The sequence below is a fragment of the Trichoderma breve genome, chromosome 2 (genome assembly GCF_028502605.1).
Source record: "Trichoderma breve strain T069 chromosome 2, whole genome shotgun sequence".
NCBI classification, from domain to species: domain Eukaryota; kingdom Fungi; phylum Ascomycota; class Sordariomycetes; order Hypocreales; family Hypocreaceae; genus Trichoderma; species Trichoderma breve.
Window position 1 is genome coordinate 1,442,492 of NC_079233.1, and position 15,836 is coordinate 1,458,327.

The 15,836-nt window shown below is 48.7% G+C and overlaps 3 protein-coding genes across 3 annotated transcripts; 1 reads left to right on the forward strand and 2 right to left on the reverse strand.

The window, feature by feature from the left end:
• Positions 1 to 5,615: 5,615 nt before the first annotated feature.
• T069G_02688 (UDP-glucoronosyl and UDP-glucosyl transferase domain-containing protein) lies at positions 5,616 to 6,920 on the forward strand (the record flags this gene model as incomplete). Its single annotated transcript, XM_056169898.1, has 1 exon — positions 5,616 to 6,920. One exon carries the CDS (start codon positions 5,616 to 5,618, stop codon positions 6,918 to 6,920), a length of 1,305 nt encoding a protein of 434 aa, XP_056030790.1.
• Positions 6,921 to 7,663: 743 nt separating this feature from the next.
• Positions 7,664 to 12,443, reverse strand: T069G_02689 (ABC transporter transmembrane region domain-containing protein; the record flags this gene model as incomplete). The annotated part of the gene is made up of 7 exons (XM_056169899.1): positions 7,664 to 7,770; positions 7,829 to 9,326; positions 9,387 to 9,476; positions 9,531 to 10,011; positions 10,155 to 10,312; positions 10,696 to 10,865; positions 10,934 to 12,443. The coding sequence occupies 7 exons, from the start codon at positions 12,441 to 12,443 to the stop codon at positions 7,664 to 7,666; spliced, it is 4,014 nt and encodes a 1,337-aa protein (XP_056030791.1).
• A 1,047-nt stretch (positions 12,444 to 13,490) lies between these two features.
• Positions 13,491 to 15,674, reverse strand: T069G_02690 (flavin-binding monooxygenase-like domain-containing protein; the record flags this gene model as incomplete). The annotated part of the gene is made up of 7 exons (XM_056169900.1): positions 13,491 to 14,471; positions 14,559 to 14,685; positions 14,744 to 15,023; positions 15,111 to 15,141; positions 15,205 to 15,233; positions 15,366 to 15,497; positions 15,620 to 15,674. 7 exons carry the CDS (start codon positions 15,672 to 15,674, stop codon positions 13,491 to 13,493), a joined length of 1,635 nt encoding a protein of 544 aa, XP_056030792.1.
• Positions 15,675 to 15,836: the final 162 nt, after the last annotated feature.

Below are 15,836 nucleotides of genomic sequence, written 5' to 3' on the forward strand. Positions count from 1 at the left end.
GCGACACTTGCAAGACGACAGAACAAGGAAAACCCCACGAACCGTTGCAGCATCAAAAAGATTGTGAACACAGTTGCCATTTTCTGTTGGCAGGAGGATTTTCGAGGAAAATTTGGTCGCCCAGTCGTATTGCACCATCGTTTCAGACTTCTTCATGGACTGGACTTTGGGTTTCTTTGTGGTTCAAAACAGACCATGGACAGAAAATAGAATATCAGTCGTTTCCCATTCACCCTTTTCGCTGTGTGTAGGCCTTTGAATGCGTGACGATACACTGCTTTGAGCATCGCCTAAAGTAGGGCAGGTAGATAGGATTATGGCATAAAAGCAGACATTTTGAACGATTTCTTTTCTGCCATATTTTTCTCTTCTTCGTTGTTCAACAGCGACGTTATTTCCTTTGTCCGACTGTCTCGCTGTGGCCATAGTCCTTTGAGGAAAATCCATGAACTTTGTCAAACAGGTGCTCCCAATCTTTGTTTGTGCTCAAATTTCTGCAATGTTTCAACATTACCTATCTACAAATAGGTACTGCCTGCCCTACTGATCTGATAGCACAGCTACGGAGAGGCCCCAAACCCTGCAAAGTGCATGCCCTCAAGTCGGAGAGGATACGAGAGAGGATTCCCTGTTCTCCAAGATTTGGGAGAGGCTTGTTGCACCACTTTGAACTTTGGAAAGCCTCTCAACGTTTCCAATACAGCCAAGAGAGCCTACTCTTGATTGTGTTGTGCCCCTGGCCTATTTTCCTGACTGCTTTATCACTTTTCCTTCCCCTGATCCAGCTTGGATACTGATGTCTTGGTTTCTAGACAGATTCTTAGATCCTACGAAGTCCCCGCCCGACCCGACCAAAGACTCCATCTTCCGAACCCAGCGACAAATACAACATCGATCCGATTCCCCCCTAAACGAAGATGAAATCCTCCAAGATTCACCGCGAAATTCCCGATCGACGAAAGAACTCCCACCTGGGTCGCAGCTTAATAACATTTCTCTGTTTACACTTTTTCTTAACGCTAGAATTTGTAGAAATCGTGACGGAGGGCCAGGGAGGAGATTGTATCTGGGCTGGAGAATGTATGGGTAACGGACTATGTTCCAGTCTCCATAGTGTGAGAGGAACGAAGTTGGATTTTTTGACTGGGCTTCCTTTGCCCTCCTATGGTGATAATTCTCTCGTTAGCTTCTCGAAGCTGTGGAAAGGTCGGCTCAAATCTGCCATTCTACCGCGTCCCCTTCTAAGAAGGTATCGTCAAGATAGATTCGCTTTAGTGAATAGATTGTCAATCTAAAAACCCCCTCTCCACTCCTCAGTAATTCGTAGAGCTTGTTACTCAAGCATCTGGTCATCTTGGTTCTAGAGTCTCGCAGCCAAGGTTTCAGTTCCAAGCATCCCCTTCCACGTCCAAGCGACAGTTTTTTATCTGACCCTACTCTCCAATCTCGACCCAGGAGACGATTTCGATATGGTACATTGAAAATGAGCAGTAACTGGCCAAGGCCAGCGGAAAGATTTGTCAAGATACTACAAGCAGAAGCTAGAAACATGGACGGCAGAGAAAAATATTGGATCGAGGTGTCGATGACTCAGAAATAATAAAAATATCCTCGAACTTGGCATTTGGTGCCTAATGATCTGGTGGTAGAGAGCAGGAGCACCGTGGTTTGATTCCAAGCAGTGAAGCTATCGCAGAGGCCAATTCTGGTTTCCATCTTCCCAGCGACTCTTCCTTTTCCCTCGACTCGTGGCCATCCTTTTGACGCTTGGGGGCGTCCATATCTGTCTCAAGCTCTGCACCTGCCCTTGGTCGGCTTGGTCGACAGAGAAGCCACATCGCCGCATCGTCACGCCGTCTTTTGGATCTAGGGAGTCTACATAGCCAGAGAAATATTTAGCTATTTTGATCTTAAATCGCGTTTGTAGCCCTACCTGAATCTCGAAGGCTGTACCCGGTAATTCTGGGTGACTCAGTCGTCTAACTGGTACAGAGAAGCATCAAAGATGGTGCAGCCGTCGAAGCATGGTTAGGAATACTTATCGTCATAGCCGTCAGATCTCTTTGGAAGTATTCTTCTCTAGAATAACAGTGTCCTTGTCTTTGTCTTTGTCCAAAGAGATCGAGGAGATGGGAGGTGGGGATTTTGATTTTGGACTTCGCCATTTCCAAATGCCTCAAAATCCTTCTTCGCTCGAACGTAATGCAGTCATACAATAGCAAATGCAATATTCTTCATGTCTCTACTAGGGAGTATCTCTGCTATCTGACGTCGTACTCTATGTCTGTTCTCTATCCACAAAGCAAATCCAGTCGTCAAGAGAGCTGTGCTGCATCAACTCCTCTACTCAAAACATCACCACCATCAAAACACAACAACACCAGTAACTGCTGCCAGCAAGCCAGATTTCGAAGTGAGAATTTCTTCTTCAAGTCAAGGCGTATAGCCTCGAACTCAATGAAAAAAAAAAAAAAAAAAAGTGTACCCTCATGTGTGGGAGATCATCATCACCAAGCGTCTTACTGACTTCCGTAGAAGTAGGGTTCCATTGCACTTGGTGAATCAGACAGTTCCCTCAGAAAGGCTAGCAGACCGAAGTGCGCGTATGCCGAACTTGTTGGGATCTCCCATGCAGAGCGCCACCCCTGCATTTGAATCATCGGGTAGAAGCACCGACCTCCGTGAGAAGATCCGCCTCGAGGACAAGACAAGTCAAGACAAGTCAAGACAAGTCTTGTCCCCGAGGCGGGCTGTGCATGAAGAAGAAAAGAGGAAAAAGAAAGAAAGGGTTGGAGGGGGAGAGGAGAGGTTTAAGTAGTTGGTGGGGGGCCCTCCCGGATCACTCCTCACGTGAGCTCCTCAGGCTGCAGTCACTGATCTGACAACGAAGTGAAGGCAGTGACGTCGATTTGTTTTGTTTTTCTGTGATCCGAATTATGATTGGAGAGATTCGGTTTGTCTGCAGCAAGTACTTTGGTACTCAAGTTGTGATGGTGTGTTGATATTCCATCCATGGTGTTCTTTGGGATTCCGTTGGCCTCGAGGAGGCTGTTCAGTTGGTGGTGAGCCCCCCGCGGCACCCCTCTGAATGTGCAGTGCAGGAGACTTCAGCAATTGGCATATCTCGACTCTCAGTCTTTGTGTTGATGGGGATGCATCTTGATTTTGTGTAGTTGTCTTCTTCATCAAGTACAATTTGTATTTGTCCCCTAAGATTGCAGCCCCTGAATATCATCAATCGTAATATCACTGTACTTTTGCCTGAAATCATGCCCATGTGCTATATACTAGTCTACTTCTATTTTGCTCTGCATCAATTGTTGACATTTTGATATCACGATGCAGTGGTGCTCGGGGAGTTTTGGTGGAGTGTCGCTGTGCTCTGTCTGGCACCGTTTGCTCTCCCCATTTGCAACAGGGCCAACCCAATTAAATTGTTCAATAATCTCGATAGAATTTGCACAACAGTCTCGTATTCTACTAATTCGTCTCTCCAACTCTCCGCTAGTATGGCTTTGCAATTGTTTGCAAACAATCTTGTGGTAAATCAGAGGTTAGGCAAGTGCTCTTCTGTCCTGTCTCCCCACAGGCTCTATCTCCCCTGAGGCTCCCTTCTGTAGCACCTCCTACCACAATTTGAATCCAAATTCGAGTCCAGTGTAATTTTGCCTGCCTTTCTGGATTTTTCTTGTTGTCATTGATATTTCAACGGGGTAGTGTTCGCCTCCGAGTTTCTCTTCCTCCTCTTCTTCGTATCGAGCCTTCTTTCTCTGCCGTCACTTCGTTCTTCTTGCTTTTGCTCAACTATTCTGCACCATATATGACCCTCCCAATACCGTCCTATTTGCACATTGTCTGTCTGAATCTTTCTCGTAATCTCTTCTCTGGCCTTTGAGCGTTCCCTCTGTCAGAGAGATCCCTCTGTGTTGTTTTCCCCCCTTTTCGCCAAAATCTTGCTTCTGAATAGCAAGTTGTTTCTTTGACTCTCCTTGAGCCACTTCCGATGTTGCGTCAAAAGAATCGGTCAAAGGTTTGTTCACTGCCCACCATCTGCGAACATTGAATGGTACTAATGCCTATGTTGACGGCAATAGATCCAAGATTATTACAAGCCGAAAGTTCCGACGCTCCCCCACATTCTTTCCAACAAGAGATTGTCCAATTGACGGAAAACTTCACCGGGGACAGCCTTGCTTGACCTTTCGGCAGAGGGTCTCCTACTCTTGAATCGGAACAAGCGAGTCTTTGTGATCTCATTTCTGTCGCGACCTTTTTTCGCGTATCCAATAGTCTAATCAACTTTGACTGTCGAACAGTGCCCTCGTTGAAGGTGATTGAAGAGATCTTTGCTAATCCTCGATTGAGAGCTTCAGAGAAAATAGGAAAGACTACTCTACTTCGCCCAGTCTCCGGCCCATAGCCTGCCTTTTGACAACGATTTGGGAACGAGCACAAAGTTCTCCCTTCCTCGCGTGGCGCTACCTTATCTGACGACACAGCATCCGACGTGACAGGATGCCTATCGAGGCCAAGGTCATCCGGTGCAAGGAAACTGTGCCTTCGTCGCCACACATTCTGGCGGCTATTTGAACATCGAATTGCTTGGATATGATTGAACGTGTGGGAATATTGGAAGAGCTGGGGCCACTGGAGGTCTATTTGGATCAGACCCTTTTGCTTTTTCTCGCGCTCAGGCAAAGAAGACATCATAGCTCATCAACGGTAGACATGAATTTGCTTCCAGTCTTCTGGGCGCATTATCGCGGCAGCAATGGAGGAGGCTTTGCATTGGTAGATGACTATATTGATATCTTTAATGTCTGTTCCAAAAAACCCCAAGTTTCAATTTCTCACGACCTATTTTCTCTACGTATAATCTCTCATCTTCGACCCAAATCCATCCATCTGCCAGAGGGTAAGCGTCGACTGACGAGGAACGATTTTGGGAAACAACGGATCTTCGTTCATGATATCTCGCGGTGAGGCAGCTTGAAAACAACAAAGAAACAGATATTTTCTTTAATTCACTAGTGTTCAGAGCGCGGTTCAGCTGCCGTCATGTTTGTTCAGCGTCATTGTTGGTAGGCCAGAATGGACCACATGGGGTGACCCCTGTAGGCACTAATCTTCGGACGAAGAGAAAGTGAAGGCAAATACTCTCAAATTATTATTCCCTCGGGAAAAAATGTTTTCTTAGGCAATAATCTAATAGAGAAATAATTTGATTTCAAGCCCCAGCTCATTCAAGATTTCCCTTCCATACTATTGTTACGATTCTGTTTCCTGCAGTGGGGTAGCGGTCAAATGCATCACGAGAATCTATTTCACGACGAATTATTCCGAACAGGTTTTGAGTAGATATTGCAGTCGTATTTTCAAATTCAGGGTAGCCAAATAGACCTGATTGATTTCAACTTTTCTTCCATTTGGACAGTTGTGTTGTTGTGCTCAGTTTTCTTCAACGCCCGTCTTTCACGCATCAGCAGCATCAATCATCAGCAGTCAGAAATACCACCAAGAGCCCCGCGAACGTAGCCCATACACCAAAGTGCCCCAGAAACAACGCCTCTCAAGCCCGTCGAGTTTCTCGACTCGGGCACTCTTTAACAGCCGCGATGAAGTTTCTTCTTCATTCTCACTTCCCAGCAGGCCATGTCTACCCAATGCAGGCCGTTGCCCAAGCCCTCGTGCATCGCGGCCACGAAGTTGTTTGGCTGGCCAGTGCGGAACACAAGCATCGCGTTCTAGCCACTGGAGCAACCTTTGTTGAGACTCGAGCCATCGCCGTAATTGATGCATCATTTCAAAGCGAGAATTCCACAGGCCTTCTCGACCGCGAGTTTCGTCGGCACGCGATGCGTCTCCTGGCTCAAGTTGCCGACTATCGAGCTATTCTGGCCGACTTCGCCGCCGACGCACTCCTTGTCGATGTCTTCCCTGGTGGCGCCCGTGCTCTCTACGAACTTGGCGAGATCCCCGTATATGCGACTCTTGGGGTGATTCCATTCTACACTTCAGGAGCTGCAGCTCCTCTGCCGGTGTCGGGAATGTGGCCTCCTACTTCGTGGCCAGGTCTGGCTCTGAATGGAATCCTACAGCTCGTTAACCAATGGGTTCTACTCCCTTTGTTCTTGGCTCCTGTGCTTAATGAGCAGAGAATCAAACTTGGATTAAAAATGCTTCCATATGGAGAGCCGCAAGAGTCCTTTCAGTACAGCCCCCATCTTCACATTCAAGCTTCATGCTCGACTCTCGAGTTTTCTCTGGATCCCAACTCAGAGCAGCACAAGAAGATAACCTACGTCGGCCCCTTAGTGTGTACAGACCCGAATGCAGAGGTACAGCTCCCCTCTTGGTGGGAGGAAGTAGAATCACACTCACGGGTTGTTGGAATCACTCAAGGAACGCTTGCTACGGACCCTACTTCGTTAATCATACCTTCAGTTCAGGCGCTCAAGGACGATTCGACACTTCTCCTCATCGTGGTGTCGCCGCACTCACAAAAGATCGAGGAACAAGTGGGATTCTCAGCTAATGTTCGCTATGCAGACTGGCTACCTTACTACCTCCTACTCCCACGGTTAAGTCTGTTGATCACCAATGGTGGATATGGAAGTATAACTCAGGCACTGTCTCATGGAGTTCCTCTTCTTTGCGCTGGTCAATCGGAAGACAAAAAGGACACAGCCGCTCGAGTAACTTGGTGTGGTGCCGGTATCGACCTTAGAACGGACAATCCGACCCCCAGTGAAGTCAAAACAGCTGCCACAAAGGTCCTTTCAGACGAGAGCTATTCATTGAACGCGAAACTTTTGGGCAAAGAACTTGAGCAAGTGGGAGGTGCACGAAAAGCTGCAGAGTCACTGGAAAAGCTGGTTAGGAGCACGGCTACTGAAAGTGAGGATTCTACAGATGAATGATGACCTGATGTTTGGTTTCCGCAATACTCCCATCATCTGGAATTTTCCATTTGCGCAAGTTATTCTAGAGTATGTCGTTCTAGATTATGATGCTAAGTAGCATGTTAGATATGGGCCGAATGATGATAACGTTATTATGAAGATAGAGAATACAGAGCATCAAGATTTCGAAAAAAATATCCTATGGTTTCACCCGCATTGATATTGAACCAAGATACTTCGTACAAAAAAGTGACAATGGTACAAAATGAAGAACAATGCACATCGCTGAAACTTCGGTGAATAAATAGAGCCCGTCACAAGCAACCCAACGTCATTGTAGCACCCGATCAACGACCGATACTACAGGATATCAATATTTGATACACGCAAGAGGATGACACAGTTGGCAGCTGATGCCATAGAAAGAGGAGGATATAGATCAGGACCATCACCACTAAACCAAGGACCGCACGACGAATAAAAGAAGCTCGCAGCGAACGACACGCAAGCAACGAATGCGATCAATGACCAAACATATAGAGAGCAAGCGAATAAACCTTTCCGATGCAAAATTACTCACGTCATTTGGAGCATCCAAAGAAGCAGAAAAGAATAGAAGAGGCTACGAATGCTAGTGTGCCCATCGATCAAGATGATTAAGGTATCATTTTCCATATACATATATACGGGTACATGCTGGCATATTATTATCAGACATATGCCCAGCTACCTCGTCAATTTCCAATTACGAAAGCAAAGGTCTAATTCGTCTTCTTCTCATTAGTCTCTTCGTTCGCCTCCTCTGCCTCCTCCTCTGCCTTCGCCTCCTTTGTCTCCGTACCATCTTCGCTGAACATGGTTTCCTGGGCTATAGACATTGTCAGTCAATAATTTCGTCGCGATGATTCATGCAAACAAAGACTTACCGCTCCAGAGCTCGGCATAAACACCAGCACGATCAATCAACTCTCTATGCGTGCCCATCTCAGCAACGTGCCCCTCCTTCAGCACAATAATCAAGTCTGAATCAAAGATGGTTCGCAGCCTATGGGCCACAAACACACTTGTGCGCCCCTTCTCCCGAAGAATGCCGTTGATGTTCATCATCAAGGCCTGTTCAGTGTGTGTATCAAGCGCGCTGGTTGCCTCATCAAAGAACAACAACGGAGGGTCTTTGAGGAGCAGTCTGCTCATGGCCAGCCTCTGCTTCTCGCCACCAGAAATCATCATGCCTCGCTCGCCAACCTTGGTCTGGTAGCCTTCTGGGAACTTCTCGATGATGTCGTGAATGCGGGCTCGCTTTGCGGCTGCGACAACTTGGTCGTGAGAAGCATCAATCTGGCCATAGCGGATGTTGTGTTCGACGGTATCATTGAAGAGGGGAGTATCCTGAGGCACCACACCGATGGCCCGGCGCAAGGAATCAACCGTGACGTCGCGAACATCCTGGTCGTCAATGAGGATACGACCTCCCTGGACATCGTAGTATCTGAACAAAAGTCTTAGGAGGGTGGATTTACCACAGCCACTGGGACCAACAACGGCAACCTTCTTTCCAGCGGGAATGGTGACTGTCAAATTGTTCAGGATGGGTCTATCGGGGTGATATCCAAAGCTGACATTTTCAAATTTGATTTCTCCGCCCTTGATCAGAGCCAGAGGCTTCGCAGTCGGCTTTTCCACAATGTTGACGTTGACCTTTTGCAAATTGAACAGCGTCTCCATATCCAAGAGAGACTGTCGCAGTTCGCGATACACTGAGCCGAGAAAGTTTAGCGGGACGGATAGCTGGAAGACAAGCTGGTTCACCATGACAAGATCTCCGACAGTCAGAGTTCCTGCAGCGACTCCCTCAGCGGCAAAGTACATCATGGCAGTCAAGGCCGTAGAAAAGATGACATTTTGGCCGCTGTTGAGGAAAGCCAGAGAAGTGGCTACCTTGATGGAGCTCTTCTCATATTCTCTCAAAGCCTTATCATAGCGCGAAACCTCGAATTTCTCGTTGTTGAAATACTTGACAGCCTCGTAGTTGATCAGCGAGTCCACTGCCACGGTCGAAGCGCGGTTATCGGCAGCATTGGCCTGTCTGCGAAACTTTGTTCTCCAAGCCGTCGTCCAGATTGTAAAAGCCGTGTATCCAACCATAGTCAGTGCCGTTACTGCTGCGAATTTGACTCCATACTGCCATGTAAGGATGCCGCAAACCATGCTAATTTCCAATGCCGTCGGAAGAATATGGAAGACCATGCTCGTCAGGAGGAAACTGATGCCCTTTGTACCACGGTCCATGGCTCGCGTCAACCCACCTGTCTGCTTGGAAAGGTGAAAGCTCAAGTCGAGTCGCAAGAGATGGTTGAAGACATTCCGAGCCACGCCGCGAATCGCCTTTTGCGCAACCGACGCAAAGACAGCATTTCGTAGTTCCTGAAACAATGTAGCGCCTATTCTGGTGGCGCCATATGCGATGATCATGGCGCCCGCTACCGTTGTCGCAGTGCCGCCAACAGCGACAATATCAATGTTCATCGAATCGACAATGCTCTTGAAATAAAAGGGCACCTGTACATTGAGGACCTTTGCGCCGATCAGAAGAGCGACGGCAAGTCCCACGCGGACTTTTGTGCCCACGTCGCCCTTGGGCCACAGATATCGCGACATTTCCTTCATAATGGCCCAGTCGGCCTTGCGCTGCTCCGTCGCGGACTTGTCCACACTCGCAAGAGGATCATTGTTGGGCTTGGGCTTCTTCGCAGTAGCAGCGCCTTTGGCAGCAGCATCTTTAGCAGCAGCAGCAGCAGCTATAGTCGTCTCGGCAGGAGATGTTTTCGAGCTCGTCGGGGGAGGTTTCAGCGATTCGGGGATAGGCGACGGCGCTTGCTCGCGGTGAGACACCGCCGATGTCCGGAGGGGTCGTTGGAGTTGGAGAGAAGAAGCAATCGGCCTTTGCGGGAGCCACGGCGGGAGGCTATGCGCCTTCGCGACGCTGCATCGCGGGCAGGCCAGCGGCACGCGAGGCAGAATTCGGGGGATCATTGTCGTAGGCTCCCTCCAAGGGAAAACATCCTTGAAGCTGCGGGAAGGCAAGCTGAGAGAGAGCTTTGCGGGTTTGCTGGAGGGGAGTTAGAGCTTCACGCGGCTCAGATCTAAAAGTCCCCCGCGATAGCAGCTTTTTGGCGGGGAGATTGCGCACGTGTGCCGGCTCTCGAGGGGCTGCAAGACCAAATATGGGCTTCCAGAGGATTACAGTCACACAAGAAGTGCGATTTCAAAGAATTGAACAGGTCCGGCAAATTGGCGCAGAAATATGAAGCATCGATGTTTTGTCCCGGCGTTTTGAAGCTCGGCTCCGGTTCGCGAGCCGGCGACGCTATGGTGTCATCCTTCACACCTGAGGCATCACGGCCGGTCCACTGGAGACGGAGTTGGTTTCAGTAGAATGTCCGCCTTGCCGACGTTGGACGGAAATACATGCGCAGATTGGTGAGATTCAGATAAGAGTGCTCCGAATGGAGAATCTAGTCTAGCTGTTTGTTTGATTGTTTGTTATCATTGCACCAGCGGATGAGGATCACTGAGAGCTGCTGTCTTATTTCCGACGAATCACTTGCTGACAAAAGATCCATCAGGGTTCAGCTACAGCATCATCACTTACAGCTTCACGCAACCTGGATGGCCAAGATGACCCAGAATTACAGGCAAAAATACTATGAAACTTGTCGAATTATGTCTCTTTGTTCATCTATCTTCGCTTTTCCCCACCCTCAACCGGCAGCTCCCTTCGCTTGATCCATACCTTGAGCGGCTTCTTCGGATGCTTGTTCGCAACAAGTTTCCTCGTCTGAGGCTCGCTCCACGACCCCCCTTTGGGCGGCTGCATATCGTAAAATGTAATGATGGCAGCTGCATATAGCAGCATCTCCCGCAGCGCAAATTGCCTTCCCTTGCACATCTTCAGGCCGCCACCTATTTGTAAAACGATTAGCAAAAGCAGTCAAAAGGCAAAATGCTGAAGGGAGGAGCAAAACACTCACCATATGGCCGCATCGTCCCCAGTTCTGCTGTAACGACCTTGTTGCCGCTTTCATCCACTGTTTCACGCACATGTCTCTCGGCCTGCCACTCAGTTGGGTTTGAAAAGTATTGCGGATCAAACTGGTGCAGCTCTTGAGGGATGTGTGCGTAAGTCCCCTTCTTCAATAAAAAGGACTCTCCGCCCTTCCCTCTTGCTTCCAGCACAGTATCGCTGTACATCATCTTCATGGCCCATCCGCAAGAGTAAACTCTCATGGTCTCAATGTACGAAGCTTTAAGGAGCGGACATTTAGTTATCAGTCCGTCGATATCCATGTCTTCCAGCACCGGCGGCACCCAGACTGCAGATCCAAACTCGTTCTTTGGCTGTACAGCCTTGACATATGGCGCAATCTCTTCACGAACCTGTTCCAATAGCACAGGATCCCTGTAAAGTTCAAAGAGCATCCATGGGATGAGAGGGTTGGAATTCGCAACCGAAGCCCACAGCAGCGCCAGGTCAAAGGACGCACGGCCGTCGAGTGACACTCCATGCTCTCTAAACAGCGCAATCCTGCTTTTGACCAGCTGGCTGACGTTATCCAGATTCTGCCACTTGGGGTCGACCTCTTCGCCATCCATATGCTTGTCCATGGCTTCGTTGAACTCGTACAGAAATGCCAGAAGACGTCTCCTTGCCAGCTTTCCGCGCTGAAGACGCGGCCAGGGAATCCAAGAAGGAACGCTCATGGCCAACAAAACAAAAGCCTCGTTGTATATCCACATCCATTTCCACAGCTCGGGGAAGTTTTCGACAAAATCAGTGCCGTAGATGGCTGGAATCGCTGTCGATGCGACATAATTCCTTGTCAGTTCCATGAGGTCGACTTGAGTGGTGGGAACCCCTTTGTCGCCCTCTTCGATAACATCGACGTCCGCCATCTTCTCCCATTCGGTTTGGTCCATGGGATTCGGGCTGAATGTGACATAACTATTGATAGTTTGCTTCACTTGCGATAAAGCCCCCCCAGTGATCTCGCTAAGCCCCGGCTCAGAACTAAGGTACTTGTATAGAGCCAGAGCCTCGGGGAATATCTTGTTGTAAATGGCTGCATCTTTCTTGCTCACGCCAAAAGTAGATCCCAGCAGGCGATTTGCCAGCATCTGCTCCTCAGCAGCCGGGCGATGAAGGTTCAAGAGTGCCGCAGCCAGCGAAGGCTTGTAGATGAAGTGGTGCATCTTGCCGCCCATTTTCAGAGAAAAGATGCCGTCTGTGAATCGACTCCGCATGCTGGCCAGAAAGCCGCCTTGGGCCATGGAAAACGCATGTCCGAGGAACGGGAGCCAGTAGCTTGGCGATGCAGGAATTTTGTGTTTGCCGCTTGCATCCAGCGTTGTAGAGCTTCCCGTGATGGCTTTTGTTGTGAGAATAAGGACGAGAAAAGTAGCAATGACAGCGACAGCGATAGACTGCTGTCTCTCGTCCAGCCTCGAGGTGAGGTCGCTCCAAAGAGCCTCGACAGACGCCATTGTGCAGGCCTGAAGAGATAAATCAACTAAATTGGCAGATCAGGTCGCCTGTGTTGAATGATTGAAATTGATGCGTGAGGGGTTTCTGGTTTCGATTCTGAGCATTGCGTCTTTCGTCTCGATATATATACAGAGCACACTCGTGCCTCAATTTGTTGGCGCTAGGACTTGAGTTGCAGCTGTTGGTCAAAAACAACGAATGAATGAATGAATCATGGACCGAAAGATGACCAAGTCGCCATGCAAAACCCGAAGACCTTGTAGAAGCTCCGATCACGAATGAGAACTAGCCATCCATGCCGCAGTTCCGAGGCGATTGTTTGCGGCGGGATTTTTTCTCCAGGACTTCGGACATGGACCAGCAGAGAAGCGAACTTGATGATGCCAGCGAGTAGATTTTCTCTCTTTTGCTTTTTGGCCGGCTATAATTAGGCGCAGGGGTATCGGAAGGCTTCGCGACCCCACCTGGCCATCAGATCTCAGCTATCAGCTTACACAGAACTCGGTAGCTTCTGTCCACCATCAATTCGGCGTTCTTTTGTTCGGTGCCGAAGCCCATGGCCGGCAGATTTGCTAGGCTGCATTACGATTACAAGACTAGGCTATGAGTATAGCCTCAACTCTAGAGATCGGCATGCAAAAGTTGCCTATCGAGTATGAATACGAGTAGTTTTATTTAATTCTGGAAAGGCTATAGACTGCGAATAAACGTCATGTGCTTATTACATACCTGGTTCTCGGTAAAAAGCAAAGAGGCATCACATGCGCCAGCTCAAGCAGGCAGCGATGCATTCAGACATGGGTTCAAGATTCAAGGCATGAATTAGCAACAAAGACGAAACACCCATGTTTGCATCCTCAAAGCAACCAAATGCAGCGAAATGGGCCATCATCATACATAGTGAAAGAGGCATAGATGATTGTGAAGTCTAAACACTTCAAAAAGTGCTTGCAGCAATATGTTAGAGGTGTCTACTCCAGATCGCTCGTGTTTTCAACTCCAACATTCGTCGCTGCAAAAACTATATCCTAATACCATCTCCTTCATCAAGCCTCCTTCTCTTTAATCATCTTCTCAGCCGCCAACAACTTTGCTTTTGCTCTACTCTCTTCAACCTCCTTATTTATCCTCAAAATCTCCGCCCTAGCACCCTCCCAGTGCTTTCTCCTCCCAGGAAACAATCTCCAAAACGCCGAAGTAAACGGACCGTCCATAACCATCTTCCAAAGCTTCCTCTCTCTCCACCAAAAGATCCATCCTTTCCATCCCCAGCCCACATTCTCCTCCACGCCCGTACCAGCTGTTTTATCTGCCCATGAGAGCCATTCACTCGGAGGTACTGCCGTGGGGATCACAGCTCCGCTCTGTGCGAGAGTGCATATCCTCTTCTCTTGCTTGTCCACCCATTGCTGCATCTTCAATCGCGGCGGGAGCGAGGCTTTTCCAGACCAGACTTGCGCGATGCACATACTCGCAAGATCAGCAAGGCAAAACGCACCAGTGACGAACCAGACACAGCCGAGAAAAGCCAACGAATCAGGTGCACTCATGGAGAAGACGTTTTGATACAGCCGTGGATATGGTCGGTTCTTCGAGCCAGGAGCATGTAGCCAGCTGGGTGAAGGCATGGAAGACGGATCATATGCCTTCTCCAGCAGGCTGAAGTCATTCTTGTATCCCGTACAGCAGATGACTGCGTCGGCTTCAATGACCTCGCCAGAGGTCAATTCTATCTGTCGGTCACCAAGAAACCTTCGAATGCCTTTTATTGACACCACTGCCTTGGATCGAAGGTTGGCAATGAGCGTGTCGGAAATCACTGGATTGGCCACCAGAACCGAGAGGGCTGGGTCAAGTCCCCAAGCTGGATCGACCTTTCCAAATGCGTCAGACATGATTTGTCGAGCTTTCTTGTTGTATAATCTTTCGGCGAGCTTGGGAAACAATTTGTTGAGGACTCCTTGCAGGTTGATGAACCTGTACGATATGCGGCTTGTGGCTGCTACCCCGTCGAGGAGCCGCGGCATCTTTCAAAGGTCAGTCAGTTTCTGCTCATTATATATTACACTTTCCAAATGAGGTGGAAGTACGAAAGAATAAACAAGAATTCATACAATCACGGCGCCATGGTGGTGTGATATCGAAATCTCGGATGCATGGCCAACAAGTGCATCTGCAATATCACTTCCCGTGTTTCCAAGCCCCACGACAACAACTTGCTGCCCAGAAAAGACTTCAGGTCTGCATTTTGTTAGACCCTCCTAGACTGCTCAAGGCTCGATAATGCCAGCGAACTCACCTTTTGAATGCCTTTGAGTGGATTAATCGACCAGTAAACAGCTCAGCGCCTTCAAGCACGGGCATCATAGGTCTGATATGAGGACCCGTAGCCATAATAACCTTGTCAAACCACTCGCTCGGCCGATTTTCAAAGTCGAGCCTCCATCTTCCGTCGTCATCTTCTCTGGCTACCGACCAGACGCTCGTAGAAAGGCGGAAATGGGGTCTGAGGTCAAAGTGTTCCACATAGGCTTCCAAATAACGCTCCACCTCTTTTGCAGTACAGAATGTCGAGGTTCCTTATTACCGTGTCGTCAGTGTCAGCTGCCAGTTTGGCAAAGTATGTCTTTCAAGGCCATGAATAAAGGCCAAAGCGCGGCGCTTACCAATGGGAAAAGGAAAATCGGTAAAGGATGCCTATTTCGAACTAGGTCAGTAAGAGAGCATCTATTCATTCAGCAAACGTTGATCAAGACTTACTCGATCAATTGAAACGTTGACCGTAGTTGCTGAAATGCAAATGGGAGCAGTTAGAACAATATCTAAACACGATATCGTGAACCATAATAAAGAGAAGAATAATAAAAGCGTTTATCCGGTCTGTATGTCAGGGTCAAAATCACAGCGCCATGGCTACTCACATTCTATGATGCTCAGCGTCTCTTCATCTTCGGTAAAGTGCCACAAGCCTCCAACATAGTTGCTGCGTTCGAATCCCACCACGTCAAAACCCTCTTCCAGCAAGTTCTTGACAGCGACGATCCCCATAGCCCCTGTTCGGCCGTTAGCCCTCCTTGCATCTCTCTTGCATCCCAAACAGAATTGATAAGAGCAAGTAATCGGTACTAGGGCATATACTGATGCTGACGGAATACTGCAAAGGCAAAAGACATACCCAGTCCAACCACGGCAACTCTCTGTCGCCGTGATTCTACGTCTACCATAGCCATCGTCCGTGGTCGAGCATGCTATGACAAAAGCCACGCTATCTGCCTAACAGCAGCAATCAAATCAATCGAAATGAGAGGGAAGATGCAAACGCCAGACACTCGGGCCTAGTCTCGGGAACAGCCCGTGGCTTCGGCTGCTAGGCCGCAAGCTGAGAGACGCCA